The sequence below is a fragment of the Triplophysa dalaica genome, chromosome 12, assembly GCF_015846415.1.
Source record: "Triplophysa dalaica isolate WHDGS20190420 chromosome 12, ASM1584641v1, whole genome shotgun sequence".
Classification (NCBI taxonomy): Eukaryota; Metazoa; Chordata; class Actinopteri; order Cypriniformes; family Nemacheilidae; genus Triplophysa; species Triplophysa dalaica.
In genome coordinates this window covers 6,794,060-6,818,926 of record NC_079553.1, presented here as the reverse complement: position 1 = coordinate 6,818,926, position 24,867 = coordinate 6,794,060, and the positions used below count along the sequence as shown (strand labels likewise).

General features: G+C 36.4%; 5 protein-coding genes across 5 annotated transcripts; 4 read left to right on the top strand and 1 right to left on the bottom strand.

Annotated features, from left to right (window-relative positions):
- Positions 1-5,087: 5,087 nt before the first annotated feature.
- LOC130432682 (trypsin-2-like) lies at positions 5,088-6,369 on the top strand. Its single transcript, XM_056762173.1, has 6 exons — positions 5,088-5,127; positions 5,222-5,381; positions 5,469-5,719; positions 5,816-5,952; positions 6,088-6,189; positions 6,281-6,369. The coding sequence occupies exons 1-6, from the start codon at positions 5,088-5,090 to the stop codon at positions 6,326-6,328; spliced, it is 738 nt and encodes a 245-aa protein (XP_056618151.1). The 3' UTR covers positions 6,329-6,369.
- Positions 6,370-9,498: 3,129 nt separating this feature from the next.
- On the top strand, positions 9,499-11,302 carry LOC130432572 (trypsin-2-like). The gene is made up of 7 exons (XM_056762001.1): positions 9,499-9,520; positions 10,002-10,075; positions 10,173-10,323; positions 10,407-10,657; positions 10,755-10,891; positions 11,022-11,123; positions 11,232-11,302. Exons 2-7 carry the CDS (start codon positions 10,036-10,038, stop codon positions 11,277-11,279), a joined length of 729 nt encoding a protein of 242 aa, XP_056617979.1. The 5' UTR covers positions 9,499-9,520; positions 10,002-10,035; the 3' UTR covers positions 11,280-11,302.
- Positions 11,303-13,014: 1,712 nt separating this feature from the next.
- LOC130432681 (zona pellucida sperm-binding protein 4-like) lies at positions 13,015-14,808 on the bottom strand. The gene is made up of 8 exons (XM_056762172.1): positions 14,502-14,808; positions 14,243-14,430; positions 14,074-14,171; positions 13,838-13,995; positions 13,542-13,734; positions 13,325-13,472; positions 13,175-13,247; positions 13,015-13,104 (listed from the first exon to the last, which is right to left on the bottom strand). The coding sequence occupies exons 1-8, from the start codon at positions 14,806-14,808 to the stop codon at positions 13,031-13,033; spliced, it is 1,239 nt and encodes a 412-aa protein (XP_056618150.1). The 3' UTR covers positions 13,015-13,030.
- Positions 14,809-20,556: 5,748 nt separating this feature from the next.
- Positions 20,557-21,806, top strand: LOC130432319 (trypsin-2-like). Its single transcript, XM_056761628.1, has 6 exons — positions 20,557-20,596; positions 20,702-20,852; positions 20,936-21,186; positions 21,303-21,439; positions 21,535-21,636; positions 21,716-21,806. The coding sequence occupies exons 1-6, from the start codon at positions 20,557-20,559 to the stop codon at positions 21,761-21,763; spliced, it is 729 nt and encodes a 242-aa protein (XP_056617606.1). The 3' UTR covers positions 21,764-21,806.
- Positions 21,807-23,270: 1,464 nt separating this feature from the next.
- On the top strand, positions 23,271-24,630 carry LOC130432318 (trypsin-2-like). The gene is made up of 6 exons (XM_056761627.1): positions 23,271-23,329; positions 23,428-23,578; positions 23,659-23,909; positions 24,034-24,170; positions 24,283-24,384; positions 24,464-24,630. The coding sequence occupies exons 1-6, from the start codon at positions 23,290-23,292 to the stop codon at positions 24,509-24,511; spliced, it is 729 nt and encodes a 242-aa protein (XP_056617605.1). The 5' UTR covers positions 23,271-23,289; the 3' UTR covers positions 24,512-24,630.
- Positions 24,631-24,867: the final 237 nt, after the last annotated feature.

Genomic DNA, 24,867 nt, shown 5'->3' with positions numbered 1-24,867 from the left:
ACAGATCTTCAGCTTTGGTTTGTTCCTTTTCAAGGCATTTTTGTTTCAGGGCATTCGATGTATCCACGTCTCCTGATTTATCTACAGTTGTTTCCTTTTGGATTTTCATTAGTTCATTCTCTGCTTGCTATTCGTCACTGTATTTTCTGTCTTGTTGTCTCTCCTTTAGCTTTAAACAAAGGAAGCAGCCTTCGAAACGAAACACAGCTATCATTTCACTCCCATGAAAAAGCTCAAATGAGTCATTAGAATTCTTAAGTATGAAACAGGTTTCTATTGACTCAGTCTGCAGTATAGTTAAAAGGCCCTGTTATCTTTTCTCACAATGTTTGTTATCTTAAATCAAGCACAAAGGCTTGTGTGATTAACTCTTAAGTCTTTGATTTGGTTAAATTTTATTGTTTTATAATTCTTCATATGATGAATGTTGCTATACAAGTTTATTTTTATCATTTTTATATCATGAGGTAAGGGATGGGTAGACATGTGTATTCACCGTGTGAAAAGGTCATAATTTATGTTATATTTGAATGTTCGCGGATATTCACACATAACTGCTGAAAGGACCACTTATGTGATGATTCTGCCTCATCATGTCATGTCTTTCTTGGTCTTGTGGTAGAATCATGGCAGAAGCCTCATGTTGCGTGTGAAGAGAGACATATTATTGTTTGTTTTGACATAACATGTGCTCTCTCTGGTCTCGTCTTTGGCCCTGCCCTCACATTTAGTGTTTCATTCCCCACACCTGTCCCTTTGTTATTATCCTTTTTAGCCTCCCTTTCAGTCCTGTACGGTTTCGTTTTACCTTGTGTCTTAACTTTTTTCGTGTCTTGCCAGTCGAGTCTTGCAAGTCGTGTCTTTCAAATTGTGTTCCTGATAACCTTGCCTAGTGGATGACCTTGTCATGTTGGATTGTACCGTTTGTGCCTTGTTTCCATAGTCCTGCAGCCCAGCAGATGCAATGCACCCTCACAACGACCCTCTGTTGGTCTGGCGGAACCACCATTCCCTTAATAAATTTGCACATGCAAAAACAATAGTAGTTGCATCAATTCCATAGAAACAAACAACTGGGCATCACACTATGTTGAAAAACTCTTAAAATGTCACCCAGAGGCTGTTCATGAACATTGGAGCTGAATCTGATAACTGCAGTCCCAAAGTACACCAACAAATTAGTTGCTTAAGTACCTTTAAGGTTAGTGCTGTGCTTGTCTTCTAAGAAAGGTCAAATGTGTGGCTGTAGCTCAATTGGTAGAGGATGTGGGTTTCAACCGGAACACAGATACTGATGCTAAATGCACTGTTAGTTATTTTGGATAAAAGCATCTGGCAAATGCGTGAGTGTAAGTGTGTGACTTGTTAAGGCCTTTACTGCTTCTGTTGGGATTCTTCTTCTTAACCAATGGGAGTCTATGGCAGCCCTATGAACAGTGCGTGGGAAAATTATTAAACTTGGCACACTCATAGATGTGTTCTTCAGCAGTCATGGGCTCTCTGAAATTTTAGAAATTTCTTGAAATCTAGAAATTCTACTCTTACTGTGGCGGCTATCTTGAAAAGCACAGTTTTGCGTTTTTTCTTTGGTAGTCCTAGAAATTGTTACAGATTGTTATGAAAATCGGCTCAGACGATCTTTGGACTGAACCAATTTTTTTGACAATCAGTTACAATTTTTAGGACTAGTAACGAAAAAACACAATACTGTACTCTGGGCCGATTTTCATGACTATCACAGACGTCTGATGCTGATGCTGTATCTCGGTCATTCTTCAATATATCAGTACAAAACTTTGTATGCTTCACTGTCACCTCGGACTGGGAACAGCACCACCTATGGGTTCCGATCTTTGTGTGGACGGATTCCTCGGGTTATGCCGGATTGGATGATTTGGATTCTATCACGATTAGATTTCTCATAAATCGTTATATCTTTTGAACCGTGTTTGGTACGCGCCATTGAATTACAGTCCGGGAAGCACACTTGATGTTTCAAGACAGAGACAAACGAGGGATCAATGGAATCGGCAAGGACCAGGAGAAATAATGACCTAATTCACAAGAATAACGCTTTTTATATAATTGCTTGTAACTCTTGAACACTTTGTCTGAATTTTTTTTCTGACTAGGTCATTATTTCTCCTGGTCCCTGCGGATTTCAGTGATGCCTAGTTTTTCATTTTCTAACATTCGGTTCATAACTTATTATAAAGCACATGAAAAAACGTTTTTGTTAACATTTAATGTTTTTGCACATTTGATAAATGGCGATTTCTGGGATTTTTTTGAGAAATACCTCTGCAAAGTTGACTATGCCTGTGACATTGTCTCTTTTCTCGTATTGAACTATTCTGACTGTTTATAATGTGTTATGCATTACTGTAAAATAATTATATTCCTGTGTTCATTGTCACTTCTGATATCTAATTCTCTAGTTCATTGTATTCCTGTTACTTTTGCTCAAACGCTAAAACTGCATTTCATTCTCTATGATTTGTCTATACTCTTATTCCATTCTCGCCTATTCTTCATAACCGATTTGCTTCACACGTAGGTTCTATATCTGATGGTTTTTGCTCTTGTTGCTCTGTGCTGCTCTGGTTATATTCTACTATCGCTCTAGATAGTGTTTATGTGTGCAGCTGGGTGGCACAGCTTGTTAAACTCCATACTCTGAAATATTGAGGTTTTGGGTTTGAGTCCCCTGAGAACCGTGTAATCATTTATATGTAAAGTCTGTTTCGTTTTCAACCTTTCCTTATTTTCCATGTACGTGCGGTTTCTGCCATTTTCGCTGACATGGTTCTGCACCTGCGTGGCTCCGCACTGCGCTTGCAGCACCTTCAGGGTCTTTTCCCCGTATCTCTGCTTGCAGCTTTATTGTTATGTGTATTAACAGTTACATTTTCCATGCATCAATGTCATTTTATTGTGCCCAAAAACAAATCGACTTGTTTGTTCTGTTGTATAACAAAACGTATGATGTTTCTGTCCTTTACATTTTTTATTTTAAGGGCAACAATTTACAAAAGTAATTTGATTGAAAAAGTGTATTTTTAATTTTCTAGTTAGTAAAACACCCTACTTTAAGATGAATTAACTTAATTTTTAGTACAATCAACAAGTCCAGGCTACTTGAAAAAATAATCCAAAAATTCTTGTCAGCTAAACTTTTAAGTTTAGATTATTTAGAAGACAGAGTAAATAAAACTTAACTGAGTCAAAGAGCTAAAAAAAGTAAGTTGATTGAAATTTTTGAAATTGTATTTAACAGTCTGAGAGTAAAGTACTGTTCTGCACTCTTTGATGCAAGAAGTACATCAGTTGTTGTTGTTGGAAATATAAAAATAAAATAAATAAAAAATCACATCTTATCTAAATCTAATTGTAATGTGTAATGGGAAACCAGACAGGAGATGCAGGAGATGCAGTAAAAGGAATTATCAAAGTAAACACGACAAAACATAAGGCTAATCCAGACAATTTAAACCAAAGACTGACCAAACCTCTAACAAGGACAGACACCAGACAAAGGAAACAGCCTCCGAAACGAATCACAGCTATCATTTCACTCCAATGCAAAAGCTCAAATGAGTCATTAGAATCCTTCTGTATGAGACAGATTTCTATTGACTCAGTGTCAAGGGCTTAAATTCACGAGGTAACGAGATGGCTAAAAAGACACACCTCAAACAGATCATGACACAAAACCAATGTACAAAAGAACTACAAAAAACTACAACACTGGACAGGAAACAGGAACTGAGACATACAAACTAAAAGTCTATAATAATCAGGGAAACACAGACAGGGATCGTAATAGTTATTTAGAAATATTTCGATTTTATTATTGAAGAAATCTGTATAGTAAGATTTCTAATGTTTTCTAATTTCTCTTTTCTAATGATTTCTAAGTAAGAGTCTAATGTTTTCATTGAGTTTGATCTACTGACACCTACAGCATGCAATTGTGCATGTTTTTGACTATCTTTAAGAAAACAATAGTTTATTCATATCAGGGTAAAAAAATCTGAAGTGCAATACAATACATGTATATCATTAGTATAAAGTCTTTCTCAGTAAAAAGGTTACTTTACAAAAATATTGGAGCACAGAAGGAACAAGATGCCAGATACAATTAATTTGGCAAAATTAGGAAATTAAGATTAGGCAAACAAAGAATTAAGGTTTAAATCAAGTTCAGTAGTTCTCGCATTAGTTCTCATATCTGTCTCTGTCAGAAAATGTTTTGCTTTTGCTCAAGTATAAACTTAAAGCGCAGGGGACATAATGCTATTTTAATGTAATGATCATCAGATTTAATGGAATTGTATTGGGAATATTTTCCAGAGGCATGCCAATTTTCCTGTACATTGTGAAACAGTCAGGGACAGCTACAGATGGAAAAGCAGAGTGAGAAGTCAGACAGCTGCTGCATGTCTGTTTAAAGGTAAAACTTGCTCAAGGTTATGAAGCCTAAAACATGTATACTCAACAACAAACCTTCTGGACTTCAAACCAAATACAGTATTAATGTATTGTTTGATCTACACACTATCAACATAAATTTAAATGTATCACATAATAAAAAAGTAATAGATAACACCAACTTTTTTAACATGAAGAGATAAAATAGTTTGAATTGTTAATAGTTCTTTAAATAGGTGGATTTCGCTGTTAGACATTTTGTTGAATATTTCTTATTTCTTAAATATCATTTCACACATTGGTAACCTGGCACAAATGATTTTCCTCAAAAGTATAACTAGATGAGAAAATAATTCACTACTCTTCTTCATACAGTGCATGATTTAAAGCATACTTAACAGGGGACCTCCTAGAGAATGCCATTAAACTCTTTGAAATGCTGACATACTGTATGTACAAATAATGAAGATGTAATTTTGTACCCGTTTCAAGGAAGCAGATTAATACTGAGAATTTATAAAGGTCTTTTGAAACTGATGGTTGATTGATCATTGGCTAACTGGTTGGGCGTTTATCTATAGGTTGAGGAACTTTTTGTCCTATAAATACTGTGAATGTAAAGCGAGACCATCATCGAACAGGTTCAATCAGCAGTCATGAGGTCTTTGGTGTTCCTGGTGCTCCTCGGAGCCGCTTGTGAGTAGAGACGGCATTCTGCAAACATCACAGGAATTTTACTATGCTTACTTTTATATGAATCAATGAGTCAATCTATACTGATGATCTTTTATTTCTGCAGTTGCTCTGGATGATGATAAGATTGTTGGTGGATATGAGTGCCAGCGTCATTCTCAGCCCTGGCAGGTGTCTCTGAACTCTGGCTATCACTTCTGCGGTGGTTCTCTGGTTAATAACCTTTGGGTTGTGTCTGCTGCTCACTGTTACAAGTCGTAAGTGTCCTGTACAGACTAATTTAGTTCAGTTTCAGTGGTTAAACAATGATTCCTTTAATTGTGAAATGTGATGTTCTCTTTTAGACGCATTGAGGTTCGTCTGGGCGAGCACCAAATTAATGTTGTTGAAAATACTGAGCAGTTCATCTCCTCCGATCGTGTCATCCGCCATCCTCAGTACGACTCCAGGACCATTGATAATGACGTCATGTTGATCAAGCTTAGCAAGCCCGCTGAACTCAACGCATATGTGCAGCCTGTGGCCCTGCCCACATCTTGCCCCCCTGCAGGCACCATGTGCTTAGTCTCTGGCTGGGGAAACACCCAGAGCTCCAGTGAGTTCAGCTTGATGTCATTTCCTCTGAGCTCTCATTAATGAAGCGTCCATAATTTCTTATCATACTGTTTTTATTTTATCCATGTTCTTATAGCTGCTGATTCCAACAAGCTTCAGTGTGTGCAAGTCCCCATCTTGTCCGACACTAACTGCAACAACTCCTACCCCGGCATGATCACAAAATCCATGTTCTGCGCTGGATACCTGGAGGGAGGAAAAGACTCTTGCCAGGTAAAGAATGATGAACACAGTACTTCACCTTTGAAATAAAAAGTAGATACATACAATAAATGACATAACACATTTTATTAATTTCACTGGACACTGTTTTATGTCCTAATATTAACAACGTTGTTTCTTTCTCAGGGTGACTCTGGTGGTCCCGTGGTGTGCAATAACCAGCTGCATGGTGTTGTGTCATGGGGTTATGGCTGTGCTGAGAGGAACCGTCCTGGTGTATATGCCAAGGTAATATAGCAACTTTTTTTAAAGTGTTTCTCTTTTCAAATTGTTTAAAAAAAATCTATTAACTAATTGACCACATTCTCTTTTCTCACAGGTCTGCATTTTCAGCCAGTGGCTTGCCGACACCATGAATTCAAACTGAATAGCTCTAAAAACACTTCAGGAATTCACACCTTGTATTGGAGATAAAAAATCTGTCTGAAAATAAAAACATTTAAAAACATTCTGCTTTCCTCAGTTGCTTTTGTGCATGTGTTGATAAACAAAAAAAAATCTCAACTTAAAAAAGCAACTTGCTTGTGGTTGTTCCCTTGTGGTAAGCTGCTTTGTATAAAATACAAATTGAAATGGAATTTCTGAAAAACACTAGATATTTACAGCAAGACAAAATTACATTATACTCCTTGTGTTCCATAGAAGAGAGTCATACAGGTTTGAACTAATGTGGGCAATAGTAAATATGAGCATCAGTACATATAGACATCTTTTTTTTATATCTTTATATATACATATATATATATATATATATATATATTATTTATACATATTCATTTCACACATCGTTTGCTTGATTCTGATTGCGGTAAAAATGAGCTAAAAAATATTTCTAATTCACATTTCATGTCCAGTTTTTTTCTCGTGTAGTGCCACATTATTACAGCATGTAACTGTAATAAACTGTGTTGGAGCCACTTTTATAATTACGTTTTACTATTGTTTCTCTTTCCTTGATGGCAGATGCGACTGCCATCTGCTGGGCATACCGGGCACGGTGGAGAGAAACAGATATCAGCCTGAATCTAATCAGCGGCAGAGCGAGCCATTGGAAGAGACGCAGTTTCAAACCGCATTTGGTGTTCTTTTGTCTTCTTAATTGATATTAAATCTAATCTATGGCTTTCGTTTTTTATGGTATTGATTTTACTTGGAATTGTAGATGCTGCGACAAAATGTGTTAAATGACAATGATTTTCCGAAGTGTTCCTTCCTGAGCCCATGTAGTAATATGGGATCAGAATCCCGCCATAAGTATTGCGGTCATATTTAAAAATATAATAAGCGTAAATCAAAAAATTGTGAGTCCAGAACTTTAAACACATTTTAAATTACATTGCACAAAATTAATACATAAAGACAAAGTTGTTCAAATCGCACACAAAATAATGTTTTCCTTGGTTGTTTTACTAATTTTGTGTTCATCGATATTTTCTGCTTATATTGTCATTTATTCTACACGTACGTTATTTTTCCCCTCGCTTGCAGTTCGAGTTACATGGTAATTAGGCCGGGCTGTTGAATATTTGCAAAAAAAATAAAGTTTATCAGTTTAAATATAATATCTTTGTGGTGCATTCAATTAAATATGGGTCAAAAAGAATGTTCAAGTCAAGTCTCCTTTTATTTACGTTTTACACAGTGTTCCGATATCATTGGAATTGGGGTTTGTACAAGCAGTACAAGCAGTACAAGTTATCGTGAAATAAGCCGTTCAGTGTGATACAAGACCTGATCACTGTTGGGGCTTATTTCTGTGATTACAACCTGCTGCCTGTATACTATCCCTTACATAATATGTATATGTCTTTATTTACATTTAATTTTTATATATGCTTTAAATGTATCTTTAGATATTCTTTAAATGTACTCATAAACAATGTGTAGTGTAAGTCAATGTAATTCGCTTTGGATAAAAAAGTCTGCCAATTGCATACAGTAAATGTTAAGGATATAGTATTTAATACAACATGTTTGAACAGATTTGTGTATTTGATTGATGTTCATCATCAAACTATTCAAAACTTGTAAAAATTTTGGGAGAGGAAGAATTTTCCAAAACGTTATGAAAATAGAATAGGAAAATTATGTGCACGATTACTAGAAATGTGTACTTCTGATATTAAACTATTTGCATTCATAAACAAATGTAGAAAAAAAACTCAAATTTTGCACCAATTCTGTTCAATAGTCCATATATATACATATACATACACATGTATATATATAAATACATATATATAAACATAATATATATATACGGTATCTCACAGAAGTGTGTACACCCCTCCTATTTTTGTAAATATGTTATTATGTGTTTTCATGTGACTTTACTTAAGAAATGACACATTGTTATGTGAGGAAGTGAGTGTTCAGCTTGTACAACAGTATAAATTTGCTGTACAATCAAAATAACTCAACTGACTGCCATTAATGTCTAAACTGCTGGCAACAAAGAACAAAGTACACCCCTTAGTGAAAATGTCCAAATTGGGCCCAATTTGCTATGATATGCTCTTAAAATGTGCTTTTGTGATGTAGGACAGGAGTTTCTACGAATTCTTTAAAATGACCCATATATACAGCATATATTTTTAACCAAATTTAAAAAATGACAAAAAGAATGTTGCTCCTGTCAACACTACTGCATATGTAGAACCTCTATAGGTCTTGTTCTTTGCAGATCTGTCACAGACGCTAGACTCATGCAAAGTCCATGGCTGCATTCCATTCAGCAGGGCTTACCCCTATGCCCCAGTCCATTCTGAAGGGTTTACTCTCCAGAGTGAGAGATTTGAAGCAGTAAAGGGTGCAGGGGACCACTTCTTTTCAATCCTCCTGTGCCCATAAGAGGCCATTGTCACACAAAGATTTGTGGGAGCAGATTCCATCAGTGGTTCCTATTTAATTCCTAAATTCTAAAAGGGCCCTTTGAAGAGTACCATTTTCAGCACATCAGTTTGGAACAAACCCTCAATATGGCTGCCATGATTGTTCTTAATGTCCATTCTTTATTCCCTTGTAAATGAGTAACACTTAAACAATAAGGTTGTATTCATTGACAGTAAATAATTAATTATCTGGCATAGGCCTAAACTAACAATAAACAATATACAGTATTTTAAATGATGCATACATACAGTCAGTGGAGGAACTGGAAGACACACCTAAAAGATGCACAAAATGTATAGATAAAAGAAGAAATCTACATTTTTAATTGGAACGCCTGTCGATTAAAATTCACTCTTTAGACTCAGACCCCCTGAGACCAAACACGCACCCACCAAAATTTCTTGCCCTGCATACACGTTAAACAAGACTGAAATTTCTCATTGTATTTATTTGAAAACTAAAATCTGAAAGACTGATGCTCAAGCTGGCAACACGTGGCAATGATGATAATCGTATAAACTACTAAGTATGAATACTTATAAACATTTTGTTTACATTAACACAAGTAGAATTAACTGAAGTGCAGTAAATTGCTACACAGTCAGGGACAAGTACAGATGGAAAAGTAGAGTGAGAAGTCAGACAGCTGCTGTAAGTCTGTTCAAAGGTAAAACTTGCTCAAGGTTATGAAGCCTAAAACATGTATACTCAACAACCATTATGATTGAATGAAAATTTAACTTAAAATTTCATATACAAACTATCAGCAGGTAAAAATACGTAGTGCCCATCTTTAAACGTTAAGAAATTGTGTTTTTTATTTGTTACAAATGTTTCTGTGATGCATGTGACTTTTCCTGTTATGTGTTTTGTGTAGAATTTTTTTATGCCAAATATCATCTTATATTTTGGTAATCTGTCACATGTGATTTGTCTCAAAATATAATTAGATGAGCAAAAATAATGCATAAACTGTGTATGTACGAAAGTAGTGAAGATTTTGTGCATGTTCAAGGAAGCATAGATTATTACGTGGAATTTATGAAGGTCTTTTGAAACTGATGGTTGATTGATCATTGGCTTACTGGTTGGGCGTGGATCTATAGGTTGAGGAACTTTTTTGTCCTATAAATACTGTGAATGTAAAGCGAGACCATCATCGAACAGGTTCAATCAGCAGTCATGAGGTCTTTGGTGTTCCTGGTGCTCCTCGGAGCCGCTTGTGAGTAGAGGAGGCATTCTGCACACAGCAATACATTTTACTGTACTTTTCTCATATGATTGAGTAAATATATGCTGATGATCTTTTATTTCTCCAGTTGCTCTGGATGACGACAAGATTGTTGGTGGATATGAGTGCCAGCGTCATTCTCAGCCCTGGCAGGTGTCTCTGAACTCTGGCTATCACTTCTGCGGTGGCTCTCTGGTTAATAACCTTTGGGTTGTGTCTGCTGCTCACTGTTACATGTCGTAAGTGACCTGCACAGACTAATTTAGTTCAGGATGGTAAAACAATGATTCCTTTAATTGTGAAATGTGATCTTCTCTTTTAGACGCATTGAGGTCCGTCTGGGCGAGCACCAAATTAATGTTGTTGAAAATACTGAGCAGTTCATCTCCTCCGAACGTGTCATTCCCCATCCTCAGTACGACTCCTGGAACATTGATAATGACATCATGTTGATCAAGCTTAGCAAGCCCGCTGAACTCAACGCATACGTGCAGCCTGTGGCCCTGCCCACATCTTGTGCCCCCGCTGGCACCATGTGCTTAGTCTCTGGCTGGGGAAACACCCAGAGCTCCAGTGAGTTCAGACTTGATGTCATTTCCTCTGAGCTCTCATCAATGAACCATCCTTAATTTATTGTTATTCTGTTGTTATTTCCTCAATTTTCTTAAAGCTGCTGATTCCAACAAGCTTCAGTGTGTGCAAGTCCCCATCTTGTCCGAGACTACCTGCAACAACTCCTACCCCGGCATGATCACAAACGCCATGTTCTGCGCTGGATACCTGGAGGGAGGAAAGGACTCTTGCCAGGTAAAGAATGATGAACACAGTACATCATAAATAATACACAAATAAAAAATAGATACAATAAATGCAATGCATTTCACTAATTTCATTGGACACTATTTATGTACCAATATCAATTTTGTTTCTTTCTCAGGGTGACTCTGGTGGTCCCGTGGTGTGCAATAACCAGTTGCAGGGTGTTGTTTCATGGGGTTATGGCTGTGCTGAGAAGAATCGTCCTGGTGTCTATGCCAAGGTAATGTAGCAACATCTCATATAAGGTTCAAAGCATGAATTATCACATTTTGTATTATCTGAATTTCAAACATGAAACAGTATAATGATCACATTCTCTTTCTTTCAGGTCTGCATTTTCAGCCAGTGGCTCGCAGACACCATGAATTCAAACTGAAGTAGTCCTAAAAACACTTTCAGCATTCACACCTTCAATCCTGCAATCCATCGGCAGTTTTATCATTGAAGGGGAAAATCTGTGTGAAAATAAAAACAGTTAATAAAATTCTGCTTTCCCGTGCATTCATCATTTTATTTACATTTATTGATTTACATTCAATTTATACTGAAATTATACTTTTAGGTTAAACTTATAGTTGGTTGCTAAGGATGCACACTGAGAAACAACTATTATTTATAAAAAACAAATATTTAGCTGCTACATTTAAGACTGTTCGATTGAGATTTTTTGGGAGTCGATTCCGATTCCAATTACTGGTTTGGGAATCGAAAGAATCAATTTCAAAGAATCAATTCCTACCTGCTGTTTTCGATTCCTACTCATTTCCCGGTTTTACTAAAGATTTGTATTTGTAATTAAAAGTATACACATTTTAAAACGCAATACAATATTCTAAGCTGTGATTTTTTACATTATTAATCGTTTGTTGTTTCTATGACAAAAACCTAAACCAAATGTGTCGATCTTGTCCTGCAATTTCCATGCATCTTTATTTATTTACTAGCTAAAGTACACTAGCACATGTCAAATTACTATGAACTATTAATAATATATAACAAAGTTATTCAGGAGTGTACACAAAAATACTTGAGGAATATAGATAGACAGATCGATTATCAGTAAATTGTATTAAAAATATTTAAGTGTACTATGCATAGAAGTGTAAATGACAGACAGATCTCTAGAGATCATATAAGTATTTTTCTTTACTTTAATAGACTCACACTTTTTGGCATAATTCTAATCTTCTCAATTAATGTTAAATACAAAGTTCAGACAGGTGTTGAAAAAGCTCTGTCGAGCTTTAAACAGATGTCCAAATGAAGATGTCGGAGTGCTTTATACATGCAACTCTCTTAACACACATACAGAGCTTATGGTTAGTGTAAGAAAAAGTGATCTGTTTAGTGTCTACAGTCCCTCTGAAAAGACCAAAATACTTATTTGTTTGAACATGGAACTATAATTATGTGTGCAAACGAAGCTTTTCCTTTCATGCATGCAGAATATTTTAGCGTCATTTCACAGTTCTAGACTTAATCAAGTTTTTCTGAAGTCTAATGTTTAGACAAGAAACTGATTTAGACAAAATTGGAGACTTTGTAATTTTACCTTCTCAACACAAAAATGAAGTCCAGCAAACATTAAAATATCACCATATTAGAACTAACAGCTACACAAAACTTTAAATTCTCAGCTAAAAAAACCATCCATCATAAACTCCTCAAACCTGAACAAAATATATTGAATGTTTTCAACCAGCACCCATTCGCATTAGTTGTAACCAGGGCCAGTGCTGTTTGGTTACAAACAAAACATTGTGTTCTGTGGAAGAAATTCAGAACGGTTTGAAACTATTAAAGGGTGATTTATGACAGTTTAGGTGAACCGTCACTCAACTACTCCCCACAAAAAAAAAAAAAAGACAAATCCAAAACTTGTTCCAATTAAAAAAAGTTAAATTGCTCCATGTTTAGACATCCCTAAAACTCAAATCTACATTTTGAGTAGAAGGTAGAAACCAAAACTTCTACCATCAAAGTTGAGTCAAAATGAATCATAATGAATGTTCTGCATGCTTGTCACAGAGTGACAATGAGACTTCAATTATCATTATAGGAAAACGCCACGGTGTAAACAAATGCAGATAACAGGTAGAGTCTAATAACTTTATTAAAAGCAGCAATTCAATTTACATTGTAAAGAACACCTCCACTGGAAACCACAGTTTCTTCGTTCCTTTTTCCAGCAAGAGCTCTCCCTGGAACACAAGAGTCAGAAGATTAAACTGATGTCTTTTGATACTGTACACAAACCAAAGTGAAACATACTTTTCCTGGTACAGCTCGGCTCACAGGAACCAGAAGCAGGGTGGCACACCGCAGTACTACAGTGAATATAGATCTGACCAACAAAGAGATAAGCTTTAGAACCAATTCAAACAGGCAATTTAGATACGGAAAGCTGCAAGTAAATCATACAGTCTCCTGCAGAGGGGCCAGTGATGATGGATCAACAAACGTGAACATCTTCACAAAAAAGCGCTTGTAGTGGGTTGGGAACTGAAGACCAGACGAGCCAAATACAGGAATCAGTGTGGTCAGGTAACGGTCATCCTGGTAAGAACATCTAAAATCGAAGTGACAGTCAGGACTTGTTCACAGCACACCATCTGGACAAATGCTTGATTATACTCACCCATCAACTAGAAGATCCCACTGGGGAAGACTGAGAGGACTAGGGGTTGATGTCGCCCAGCAGCGTCCCAACATCAGGACAAGATTAGGGTCAGTCCTCTCCAAAATACGCACCTCAACATACACAGGCTCTCTCAGGACTTTTGTGACTGGATACTCATCCTCACCATAGTAGGATGTGTACGCTTCATCTCCTGAAGATGAACACTCGTGTTACTGCCCCATCTAGAGCTTGAGTCCAGCACTACAAGCTCCACTCTTGAGGCATTTTATTTTTTAAGACTAGCACATCGTTACCTTCTGCACAGCCTTTAGTGACACATTGGCCATTTGCCAGTCTAAGCTCCACCCTGAGGGGTCCAGGAGCAGCTACCGGTGGAGGGGGTGGAACAGTGTTGACCTCCACAACCAGAGCTTCCACAGCAGTGGCAGAATATCTACACTGGAAGAGAAGTCTAGACAACAAACAATGAGCTCCAGATCAGTGATCTGTTCAAGGGTTCACGGTCCTCAGAGAAACATAAATGACCTACTCAAATTGACTGTCCCTTGTGATGGAGCCAAGAGGTCCAATCTCCACTTCATAGGATGAAGTCATTCTGTTCTCATACACCACATAACCATTTTCCTCCTGCAAGCAAAAACACGATTGACATCAAATCTGTTCTAGACATCCATACAAATCATCAACAGCCAACTCACCATCATGCTGGTGCCACATGCAGTGACTGGAAACTGGTATATGGCAAAGAAAGGCGTGGAACCAACAGGACCACAAGGTGCTTCATTTCCACCCAGCAGACGGACCGTGTCCAGACTCAGACGAGGCAGAGTAACATCTCTAGCCACCACTAACACAAACTGACCATCTCTTATACACTGGACAGTCACTGTAGTGAGACAGAGGAAGTTATCAGAGAATGAGCTTGGCAAGAAACATTTCATGGTCAAACACTCTTACCTGACATCCCATAATAACACTGCTGTCCATTAAAGCAGCAGTTTATAGCTTCACACTCAGCACCACTAATACCAGGTTGTCCACACTGGATCTGCTCATAATCAGCTACAGCACACTTGTCAAGAGGTTCTGACTGCACCACTGGCTTCTGAAGTGGAAACTTCTGAGAAAACAGTTGTTCACCTTGCTGGAAGTTTGAAGCTGGAGGCTCCAGGGGAAAATTACTAAACTGTGGAACAGCATGACAGACAGCACAAAACCATACACAAAAAGCCAACAGATAAAACATCCCTGTAGTTCCAGCCATCCTACCACAAGCAGACACTCTAAAAGTTGTGTGTTTAGTCTTATATACTCTGTAAATCATCAGTCAGAAATTGTAGCTCCTCCTTGATTAATTAACAATGATTGTTCTCCAGACCTTCTGGAACAGTGTGATTGCTGTTTACTCTCAAGACTTTTTAGGATCATGTTTTAACCAATCTCTCCAAAGCCAACGAAAGTAAAGCAAACTTAAAAAAATGGAAAGTTGTCAACATCTGTTTACTGTTCATTTAAGCACTTCACACAACAACTAGACATTAAAACTACAAAATGCACTTTTTAAAGGTGTCGGGAATTGGCCTTTTTGTTAATTATTTTAAACTGTTGTCTGAGGTCTAATTATGACGTTCAGATTTTTTTTACATTCAAAAACATCAAAATCGATAAGTAATGGTCTATTTTCTACCCTGGTTTGCAGTGGGCTTAAGAAACGCTGGGTTTTTATGGGCAGGCAGCATTGAAGACTTAGAAGTAATCGCCCACTGCTTTGATAAGACCCGTCCTTCGGATAAGACGATAAACCGAGGTCCTGACTCTCTGTGGTCATTAAAGATCCCATGGCACTTCTTGTTAAGAGTAGGGGTGTTACCCCGGTGTCCTGGCCAGATTCCCTCCACTGGCCATTGTCAATCAATGCCTTCTAATATTCCCCGCCCTCTGAATTTTCTCTCTATCTCTACCCTCTCCACCTATAGCTGGTGTGTGGTGAGCACACTGGCACTGTAGTACTGTGGCTGCCGTAGCATCATCCAGGTGGATGCTGCACATTGGTGGTGGTTGAGGATAGACCCCACACATATGATTGTAAAGCGCTTTAGGTGTACAACAATACACAATAAAGTGCGATATAAAATGCCTTATTGATTCATTGGATAACAGTTCCAAAAGAGGTGTGCCCTGTGATGTATATTTCTGTGGGCCTGTTTAAAAGGCTACATGCTTAGTTGGAGAATTCGTCTATGTTGATGTGTGTAAGTATGTATGCATATTGTGTCTGTGAAGCATTTGTATGTCTGTCTTTTGTGTTTTCACCGTTTTCTTGTTTTTACAGGTATATTACTTTAGTTGTTTTACTTGCTGTCAATATGTCTCATGTACAGCTGTTTTGTAACCATGAAAATTGTAAAAAGCGCTATATAAATAAAGTTGAGTTGAGAATTATGTAAACTTGGTTAGACACGTAGGTTACACATAATCACATCATATAAAGCAATCTTTAAAAAAGCAATAGTGACATCTACATATATTTTTGCATCATACATATATTTTCAGTTGGATCTAATGTTGCCGGCACAGCTTTGATTTAAATCTTAGTCTCTTTGCAAATCCAGGATCGATATGTGCCTTGTTTACAAGGGATTCACGGTGAAATGAAGCAAACAAACACTAAATGTTTTACCCACGTGAGCTGTAACGTCTTGAAAAAAAACCACGCATACCTAAGGACGGAAGGCAATCCGAAGGAAGCGACTGTGTTGCATGTTTGTTGCTTGGTCGCTCTAAATAAAAATAACAGATAAGGAGGCCCCACTTTTGCACATATTACAAAAAGCTAGCCGCTTTCACTAAAGTGACAGGATTGCCAGATCTTCACAAAAAAATAAGCAAATAAAGACAAGACAAAATTAAACCTTAAAATGCGAATTGTTTATATATTTAATAAAACCAAAAAAATCTCAAAATCTGCAACTGACCGTTTATACTATACTGCAATAGACCTAAATACTGAGGCTTTTTAATCTAAGATCAAGCAACAAGTATAAAAGCGTTTATTAATAACGAATATAGCAACAATGCAAAAGAGCGCTGTGTGAACACAAAACAGAGCGTATCAGCGGTTTAGTTTAAACTGATGAACAAAATGAATTTTTAGCCGAAAAATATGTCGCTATGGTTTCTAGTTTGTCAAGCATCACAAATGTGGGAGTGTGTACTATGTGTACATCGCTTAAATTATTCACAAACCAGTGGGCGGAGCTAGAGAAGTTGATATTCTTCTGTGGAGGCGGTGTTCAACCTATCAATGACATCATTCCACATTCGAGGACCTGGCATTGCTGTCAATAAAGTTGTCATTTCAGTAACAAGGACGTCTTCGTTTCTGACACTCAAAGGATGTTTGTTTGAATACGATGAGCTTTTATATAACAAAAGCTCAGGTTAAAATTTATTTCTTAATTCATGACACCTTTAACAGCTAAATACAAGTACAGTATAATCAAATTGACAAACTTTAAGTATTTCTGGGTGACTCTTTGATTTACATTAAAGTTGAACAATCTGCCAATGTATGTTTTTTCCAAAGAAAATGACAAATTATACTTTTTGTATCAGCATGCATATGCAGGTGATGGTACAGAGGTGAGTAATTCAATGCAATGGCAATAGTACATATAAAATATACACTTTATATGAGCAATCTATACATTGAGTTCTATGGCGACCATAGCAAGTGTCACGGATGACGTGTTTTTGTATGCCAAACCTGTTGCTAACATTTAACTTTTACTTCTGGGGGCGGGTTCCCGGACAGGGATTAGAATAAACCAGCACTAGACCTTTGTTCAATTTGGATGTTTAAGTTGTTTTATGTGCCTTTTGTGAGAAAACAATGGCAATGATCTTTTTTAAGATACAGTATGTTAGTGTTGTTAGTTGTTTCCGATCAGGACACCTTTAACATTTAAGATAATCTACCCCAAATTCAAGTGTTTTTAATGGGGTGAAGGAAAAAAGGTATGTGGTTAACAAAACCTATAAATATTTTCATATCTTGTTATATGACATACAACACAGCAGCTCACATTTTTTTTAAGCTTTACCTTACTTAGGGAACACGTTATTTTTTATAGTTTGAAAGTGTTTTGGAAAGCTTGGTGGTGGTGACATTGATGTCAAGCAACCATGGTATAGTCTATTATAGTCTCTTATGGGTATAGTTGTTAAATTAATATGCAAATGTGTCCTATGTCCTATGGCAAACATTACGAAAAAACTATAAATTTCTCTTATACTGTTTTATATTATAAACATAAATGTTATAATATAGCATAAAATAATGTAAAATTATCCGGTTTTTTTCTAAATTTTGCTGTCACGCACAACTACGGTACCCATATATCCTCATGTTAGCATTTTATTTCTGCCGATTGTATTTAGGCTTCATACATGTGGTGTTAAACATGTTTTGTATCTCTTCCATACAAGTGCTGTTAATTTGTAAAGAGTATCTTGATATACAAAGCAAGTAATTGTCAAACCTTTGTTAATAGCAGATCTTATTTTTTTGCAATCTTCAAATGTCTATGGAAAAAAATATAATGGCTTTCGGTCGACAGATCCAGTGAAGCAACATACTAAATAACATAATCCCTGTGAGACTCTACTTTGCAAACATAATTATTTTTATTAGGTTATTTAAAATAGGTTATATTAAAAAAATATTAACAGAAAGAAAATGTGCTATGTTTTGTCTGATTTAAAGAATAACACAAGTTTGGTTCATATTTCAACTAATTGTATAAAATGTATAAAGTTGGTGGTTTGAAGAAAACTGTCTGTTCATCAACAGTTTAAATAAGAGAAAATCAATGACAATTTCTCAAACATTTTCTTTTTGTTTGTCTTGTACCAGTCCCATTTCAACGCCAGAACAGAGACAAGCCTAGAATGGTTCTTGTAAGCTATGCATAGGCTCATTAAAATCATCCTGGAGTGTAATAATCGATTTTGAACCAAAATATTGGCTGCATTTACAGTGTTCAACCTATTGTTAGATTATTCTTAAAGATACTGTTATATTGTTATGATTTCATAAGTTGTCATATTAATATTTATATTACATGCAAGTAGTGCAGACAGGTGTTTTATGCATTCGGACTTATTTACAATGTTACAACATGCTGGCTACTATTAAGGTGACCAATGACTTCAGCTTGGGGGCGTGGCTTGTTCTTATGAAGGCTCTTAAAGAGGAGTCGATTCCGTTAATAGAATTGAATCCTACCCTTGGAATCGCCTCTCGATTCTCAATGCCTTGGAATCTTGGAATCGATTATTTTTCGAATCGAGGAGTCAATTAGTTTTCGAATCGATTCCCAGCCCTATGAAGAACTCTTGCAAGCGCTTCACTCACACAAAATCTTCTGTATTTTTATTTATGATGCTTTGGATTAAGTTAATGCAGATGTTATTTATAATGAAGTTGTGTTTATTTTAAAAGATATAATTTTGTACCATATAACGTTGTTTATGTTTATCACGTGTTTTAGGTAATACATATAACACCATCCGGCATTATGCGCTTTACACAGTAAAACGTAACTGTCGATCCTACTCAGTATTTCTTTCAAACATTGTACTTATAATAGCCTAAAAGCAGGCATTATAAAGTGAAGACTCTTTTGACCGGTATGAGTAGGCTAATGAATGTTATAATTTGACATCTTTAGTCATAAATTATCTATAAAATTAAGGGTTGTGTGTCAGTTGCTATTTTACTAATGTAGTAGCGTCACTCTGCTATTATCATTCAAGAAGTCTTTACGATATATGTGTACTTTATTCAACCTTAAATATGATATTCTATTAACTGTGTGGAACAATTGTATTTATGTGCAATCGTTCAGCTGTGGGAACCCCAGTTGGGCACATTTTACAATTTTGAACCATACATGCAGAAAGTCACAATACATTTATGTATGAACTTTGGATAGCATTTTGGTGCTATCATGTGGAGAAAATATGGAAATCTACATTTCGAACTCCATACAACCATGCAATTTATTCTCTGCACTCTGTGACTACACCTACAGTATTGTTGTTGGAAACAAACTGCTATGTAAGATTTTAAGTTATTTTTTGCTCGAGCTGATAACCCACAAGAGTCAATAGTGTATACATGTCTGAACAAAATATTTTTTGCATTCAAAACAAGACTATTTGAAATACTGCTATACATCTTAGAATATGTAAAAATCAGCAGTTTTAATACAAATATTGTTTTCAAGAAAGATATGTCATGTTTTCCTGTACATTGTGAAACAGTCAGGGACAGCTAAAGGTGGAAGAGCGAGTGAGAAGTCAGACAGCTGCTGTGAGTATGTTTCAAGGGAAAACTTTCTCAAGGTTTTGAAGCCTAAAACATGCATACTCGACAACACAGCTGCTGGACAATGATTAAATGCAAAATTAACGTACGGTTTTATATAAACACTATAAGCACACTATATACGGTATACTTTACATTTGTACAATATTCAATTTTAGGAATTCATGATACCCAACGTTCTAAGAAAATTAAGAAAATGTTTAATTCACACATCTAAATGCTTCTGTATTGCACATTGCTTGTATTGTTTGGTGTTTGCAGAATATCCCTATTTGCCAAATATCATCTCATACTTGATATTTTGTCATGTTATACAATTTACTACAAACTAAAAGCAAAATAATAGTGTATAAACTATAAACATTATCTAAAGTATGCCAAAAAGACATGAATTAATTGTATTGTGTGCAACCCTGACATATGAAATGAAGTTGCTTTCGCATTTTTTCAAGGAAACAAAATAACAAATTAATACTTAGAATTTAAAAGGTCTTTTGAAACTGATGGTGGATTGATCATTGGCTAACCGGTTGGGCGTAGATCTATAGGTTGAGGAACTTTTTTGTCCTATAAATACTGTGAATGTAAAGCGAGACCATCATCGAGGTTCAGTCAGCAGTCATGAGGTCTTTGGTGTTCCTGGTGCTCTGTGGAGCTGCTTGTGAGTGGAGACGTCATTCTTCACACAACAATGAATTTTCCCGTTTTATTTTACTCTTCTCATATGATTGAGTCAATCAATAATGATGATCTTTTATTTCTCCAGTTGCTCTGGATGATGATAAGATTGTTGGTGGATATGAGTGCCAGCGTCATTCTCAGCCCTGGCAGGTGTCTCTGAACTCTGGCTATCACTTCTGCGGTGGCTCTCTGGTTAATAATCTTTGGGTTGTGTCTGCTGCTCACTGTTACAAGTCGTAAGTGACCTGCACAGACTAATTTAGTTCAGGATGGTAAAACAATGATTCCTTTAATTGTGAAATGTGATGTTCTCTTTTAGACGCATTGAGGTTCGTCTGGGCGAGCACCAAATAAATGTTAATGAAAATACAGAGCAGTTCATCTCCTCCGATCGTGTCATCCGCCATCCTCAGTATACCTCCTGGAACATTGATAATGACGTCATGTTGATCAAGCTTAGCAAGCCCGCTGAACTCAACGCATACGTGCAGCCTGTGGCCCTGCCCACATCTTGTGCCCCCGCTGGCACCATGTGCTTAGTCTCTGGCTGGGGAAACACCATGAGCTCCAGTGAGTAGAGCTTTGATGTTATTATTTCCTCTGAGCTGTTATCAGTGTTACCTTGAATGAATGTAACATCCTTAATTTATTGTCATTTTGTTGTTATTTCATTCATTTTCTTATAGCGGCTGATTCCAACAAGCTTCAATGTCTGCAAATCCCCATCCTGTCCGACAGTGACTGTAACAACTCCTACCCTGGCATGATCACAAAATCTATGTTCTGCGCTGGATATCTGCAGGGAGGAAAGGACTCTTGCCAGGTAAAAATGGGCATTTGACTCATTAAAGTATTTATTGAGAAGAAATGAGATCACAATTTATCAATAAAACGTTCTTTTCTTCATCTTTCTTTCAGGGTGACTCTGGTGGTCCTGTGGTGTGCAATAACGAACTGCAGGGTATTGTGTCCTGGGGTTATGGCTGTGCTGAGAGGAACCATCCTGGTGTCTATGCCAAGGTAATGTAGATTATTTTAAACAAGATCTTTAAATAACAAACATGAAACAGTTGAATGATCACATTTTCTTTTCTCAAAGGTCTGCAATTTTAGCCAATGGCTTGAAGACACCATGAATTCAAACTGATCGTCTCTAAAAACACTTCAAGCATTCACACATCCAATTCTGCAATCCATCAATAACTTTTTGTATTGGAGATATATTTAAATAATAATAAATAGTAACATTCTCATTTCCTGACTTTTCATTTTATTCACATTTGTTGATTAAATAAATACAATAGTATTAATTTATGAAATTAGGCGGACATGTAGATTTACTCTGATACTTTTAACTTATAAATAGGAATTGAAATGCTATGTTCGCTAGGTGGCTAAAGATGTGAACTAAATAACAAATAAACTGAATTATAAATAAATGTTCAAAGTTCATCATCTTGAAATACTTTTGACTGCATGTCATGCTTCCTCATTGTACACTGGTTTGAATAAAAAGATTAATGTAAAAGGTCATGGGTTTGATACAGGGAAAGAAATAAAAAAGTTATGATTCAATGAGTTGTTGCTTTGGATAAAAGTGTGCGGCAAATACATAAATGTAGTTAGACCCTTCACCCTGCTTTAACTCTGAAAAGGCATGTGATCGGGTGACTGATTCTGTCTGCTATTATACAGTATACTGTACTGCTCTGGTTATAACTTCACACACCCCTTCAAAATAAGTAAGATATTGATTGTTTAAAAATATGAGCACCATTTTTATATTTATAAATATCATCAGTTTTAATAAAAATATACATATATGTGTAAGTTTTCTACGAATATGGAATATCAGCGTGAGAAGTCAGACAGCTGCTGAAAGTCTGTATAAAGGTAAAACCTGCTGTCAATGTAATTAAGCCTGAAACATGAATACTCAACAACAGCTGTTGGAGAAAACTGATTAAATCTGAAATTAATGTATTGTTTTATCAACCCACTATCAACATAAAAATACCAAATAATAATAATTCACATTGTAAATTAATTGAATTAAATGTTGTTTGTTTGTATGTTTAATATCTCAATGTTAAATTTATGATATAAGTGGCTTGTCACTGCCAAATATTTTACTTGCCAAATTAATCAGATATTAGGAAGTTTTTAACCTAGAATGATTTATCTTAAAATTTAATTTGGTAAGTAAAAATTGCGTAATGGTTCAGAAACAAACGTGGCTCTCACTTTCAATATTTATCCAATAAAATTTTCTAGACCTTGGCATAACAAGGTTATATATTTGGTAATCATGCACTAACCAAACACTGAGAAATATCGTAATTCATGTTTTGTTTCAATTTCATTCATTTTAAGTCACCTCTTGTAACCCCCCTAGAAGTAGTTTTTAATGCTTCTTGGTAGGCCCTGGAAACCTGGCGTCCACTTTCTGCAACCCTGACATATATACAAGTAATCAAGATGTGATATTGTCCCTGTTCAAGGAAACTAAATAACAGCTTATCACTTAATTTAAGTAGGTCTTTTGGAACTTATCGTGGATTGGTCATCGCTAAAGCAGATGGGCGTGGATCTATCCGAATCTTGGTTTTTTTTGTCCTATAAAAACTGAGATAATACAGCGAGACCATTATCGAACAGGTTCAATCAGCAGTCATGAGGTCTTTGGTGTTCCTGGTGCTCCTCGGAGCCGCTTGTGAGTAGAGACGGCATTCTGCAAACATCTCAGAAATTTTACTGTACTTACTATGAATCAATGAGTCAATCTATACTGATGATCTTTTATTTCTGCAGTTGCTCTGGATGACGACAAGATTGTTGGTGGATATGAGTGCCAGCGTAATTCTCAGCCCTGGCAGGTGTCTCTGAACTCTGGCTATCACTTCTGCGGTGGCTCTCTGATTAATAACCTTTGGGTTGTGTCTGCTGCTCACTGCTACATGTCGTAAGTGACCTTTACAGACTAGTTTACTAAGAAAAAAATATTCCCTTTAATTATAAACAACATTTGACGTTATCTTTCAGACGCATTCAGGTCCGTCTTGGCGAGCACAACATTGCTATTACTGAAAACACTGAACAGTTCATCTCCTCTGCACTCGTCATTCCCCATCCCAACTATGATAGCTATGAACTTAATAATGACATCATGTTGATCAAGCTTAGCAAATCCGCTGCACTCAATGCATACGTGCAGCCTGTGGGCCTGCCCACATCTTGCCCCCCTGCAGGCACCATGTGCTTAGTCTCTGGCTGGGGAAACACCATGAGCTCCAGTGAGTACAGACTTAATGATGACATTTTCTTAGTCGCCTGTCATCACCTTAGATTAAATAAAATGTCGATGCTCTCACGTAAATAACACTTGTTGAGCATGTTGACAATTCATTCATTTTATAGCTGCTGATTCCGACAAGCTGCAGTGTCTGCAAATCCCCATCTTGTCTTACAATGACTGTGACAACTCCTACCCTGGCATGATCACAAACTCCATGTTCTGCGCTGGATACCTGGAGGGAGGAAAGGACTCTTGCCAGGTAAAGAATTTCAGTACTTGATGTATACTTATAAACAAGGACTGACATCGTAACACAAATATCACTGTTTAAGTAAAAATAACGAGTTCATGAGATTATTTTCCTTTCTCAGGGTGACTCTGGTGGTCCTGTGGTGTGCAATAACCAGCTGCAGGGTATTGTGTCCTGGGGTTATGGCTGTGCTGAGAGGAATCGTCCTGGTGTTTATACCAAGGTAATATAGCAGTTTTTTTTAAATACAACCTTTCAAGGAATTTTTCTATCTGAATAACAAACGTTCTTTTTTCTTCAAGGTCTGCATTTTCAACAATTGGATCAATACCACCATTAATTCAAACTGAAGAGGATCTAAAACCATACCTTCAGAAAAGTCAGATGTTAACTCCAATTTTGCAATTCATCAATATGTTTTGTATTGGAGATTAAAGAACCTGTGCAAAAATAAAAGCATTTAACAGCATTTCTCCTGCCGTAATCATTTTATTCACCTTTAGTTGATAAACATTGAATAAATAATATTCATTTATGAAAGTAGGTCTACATGTTAATATAAAAAGTCACTTTAGATTAAAAAAATGTGCTAAATATAAAATATAAATGGAAGTGAAAGCCAACCATTCATTTTTTATTGTATTCGAAACTAAAGCTGTTCTTTCCAAACATTATGATTTTGTGTTCCATTGAGCACAAAATGTAT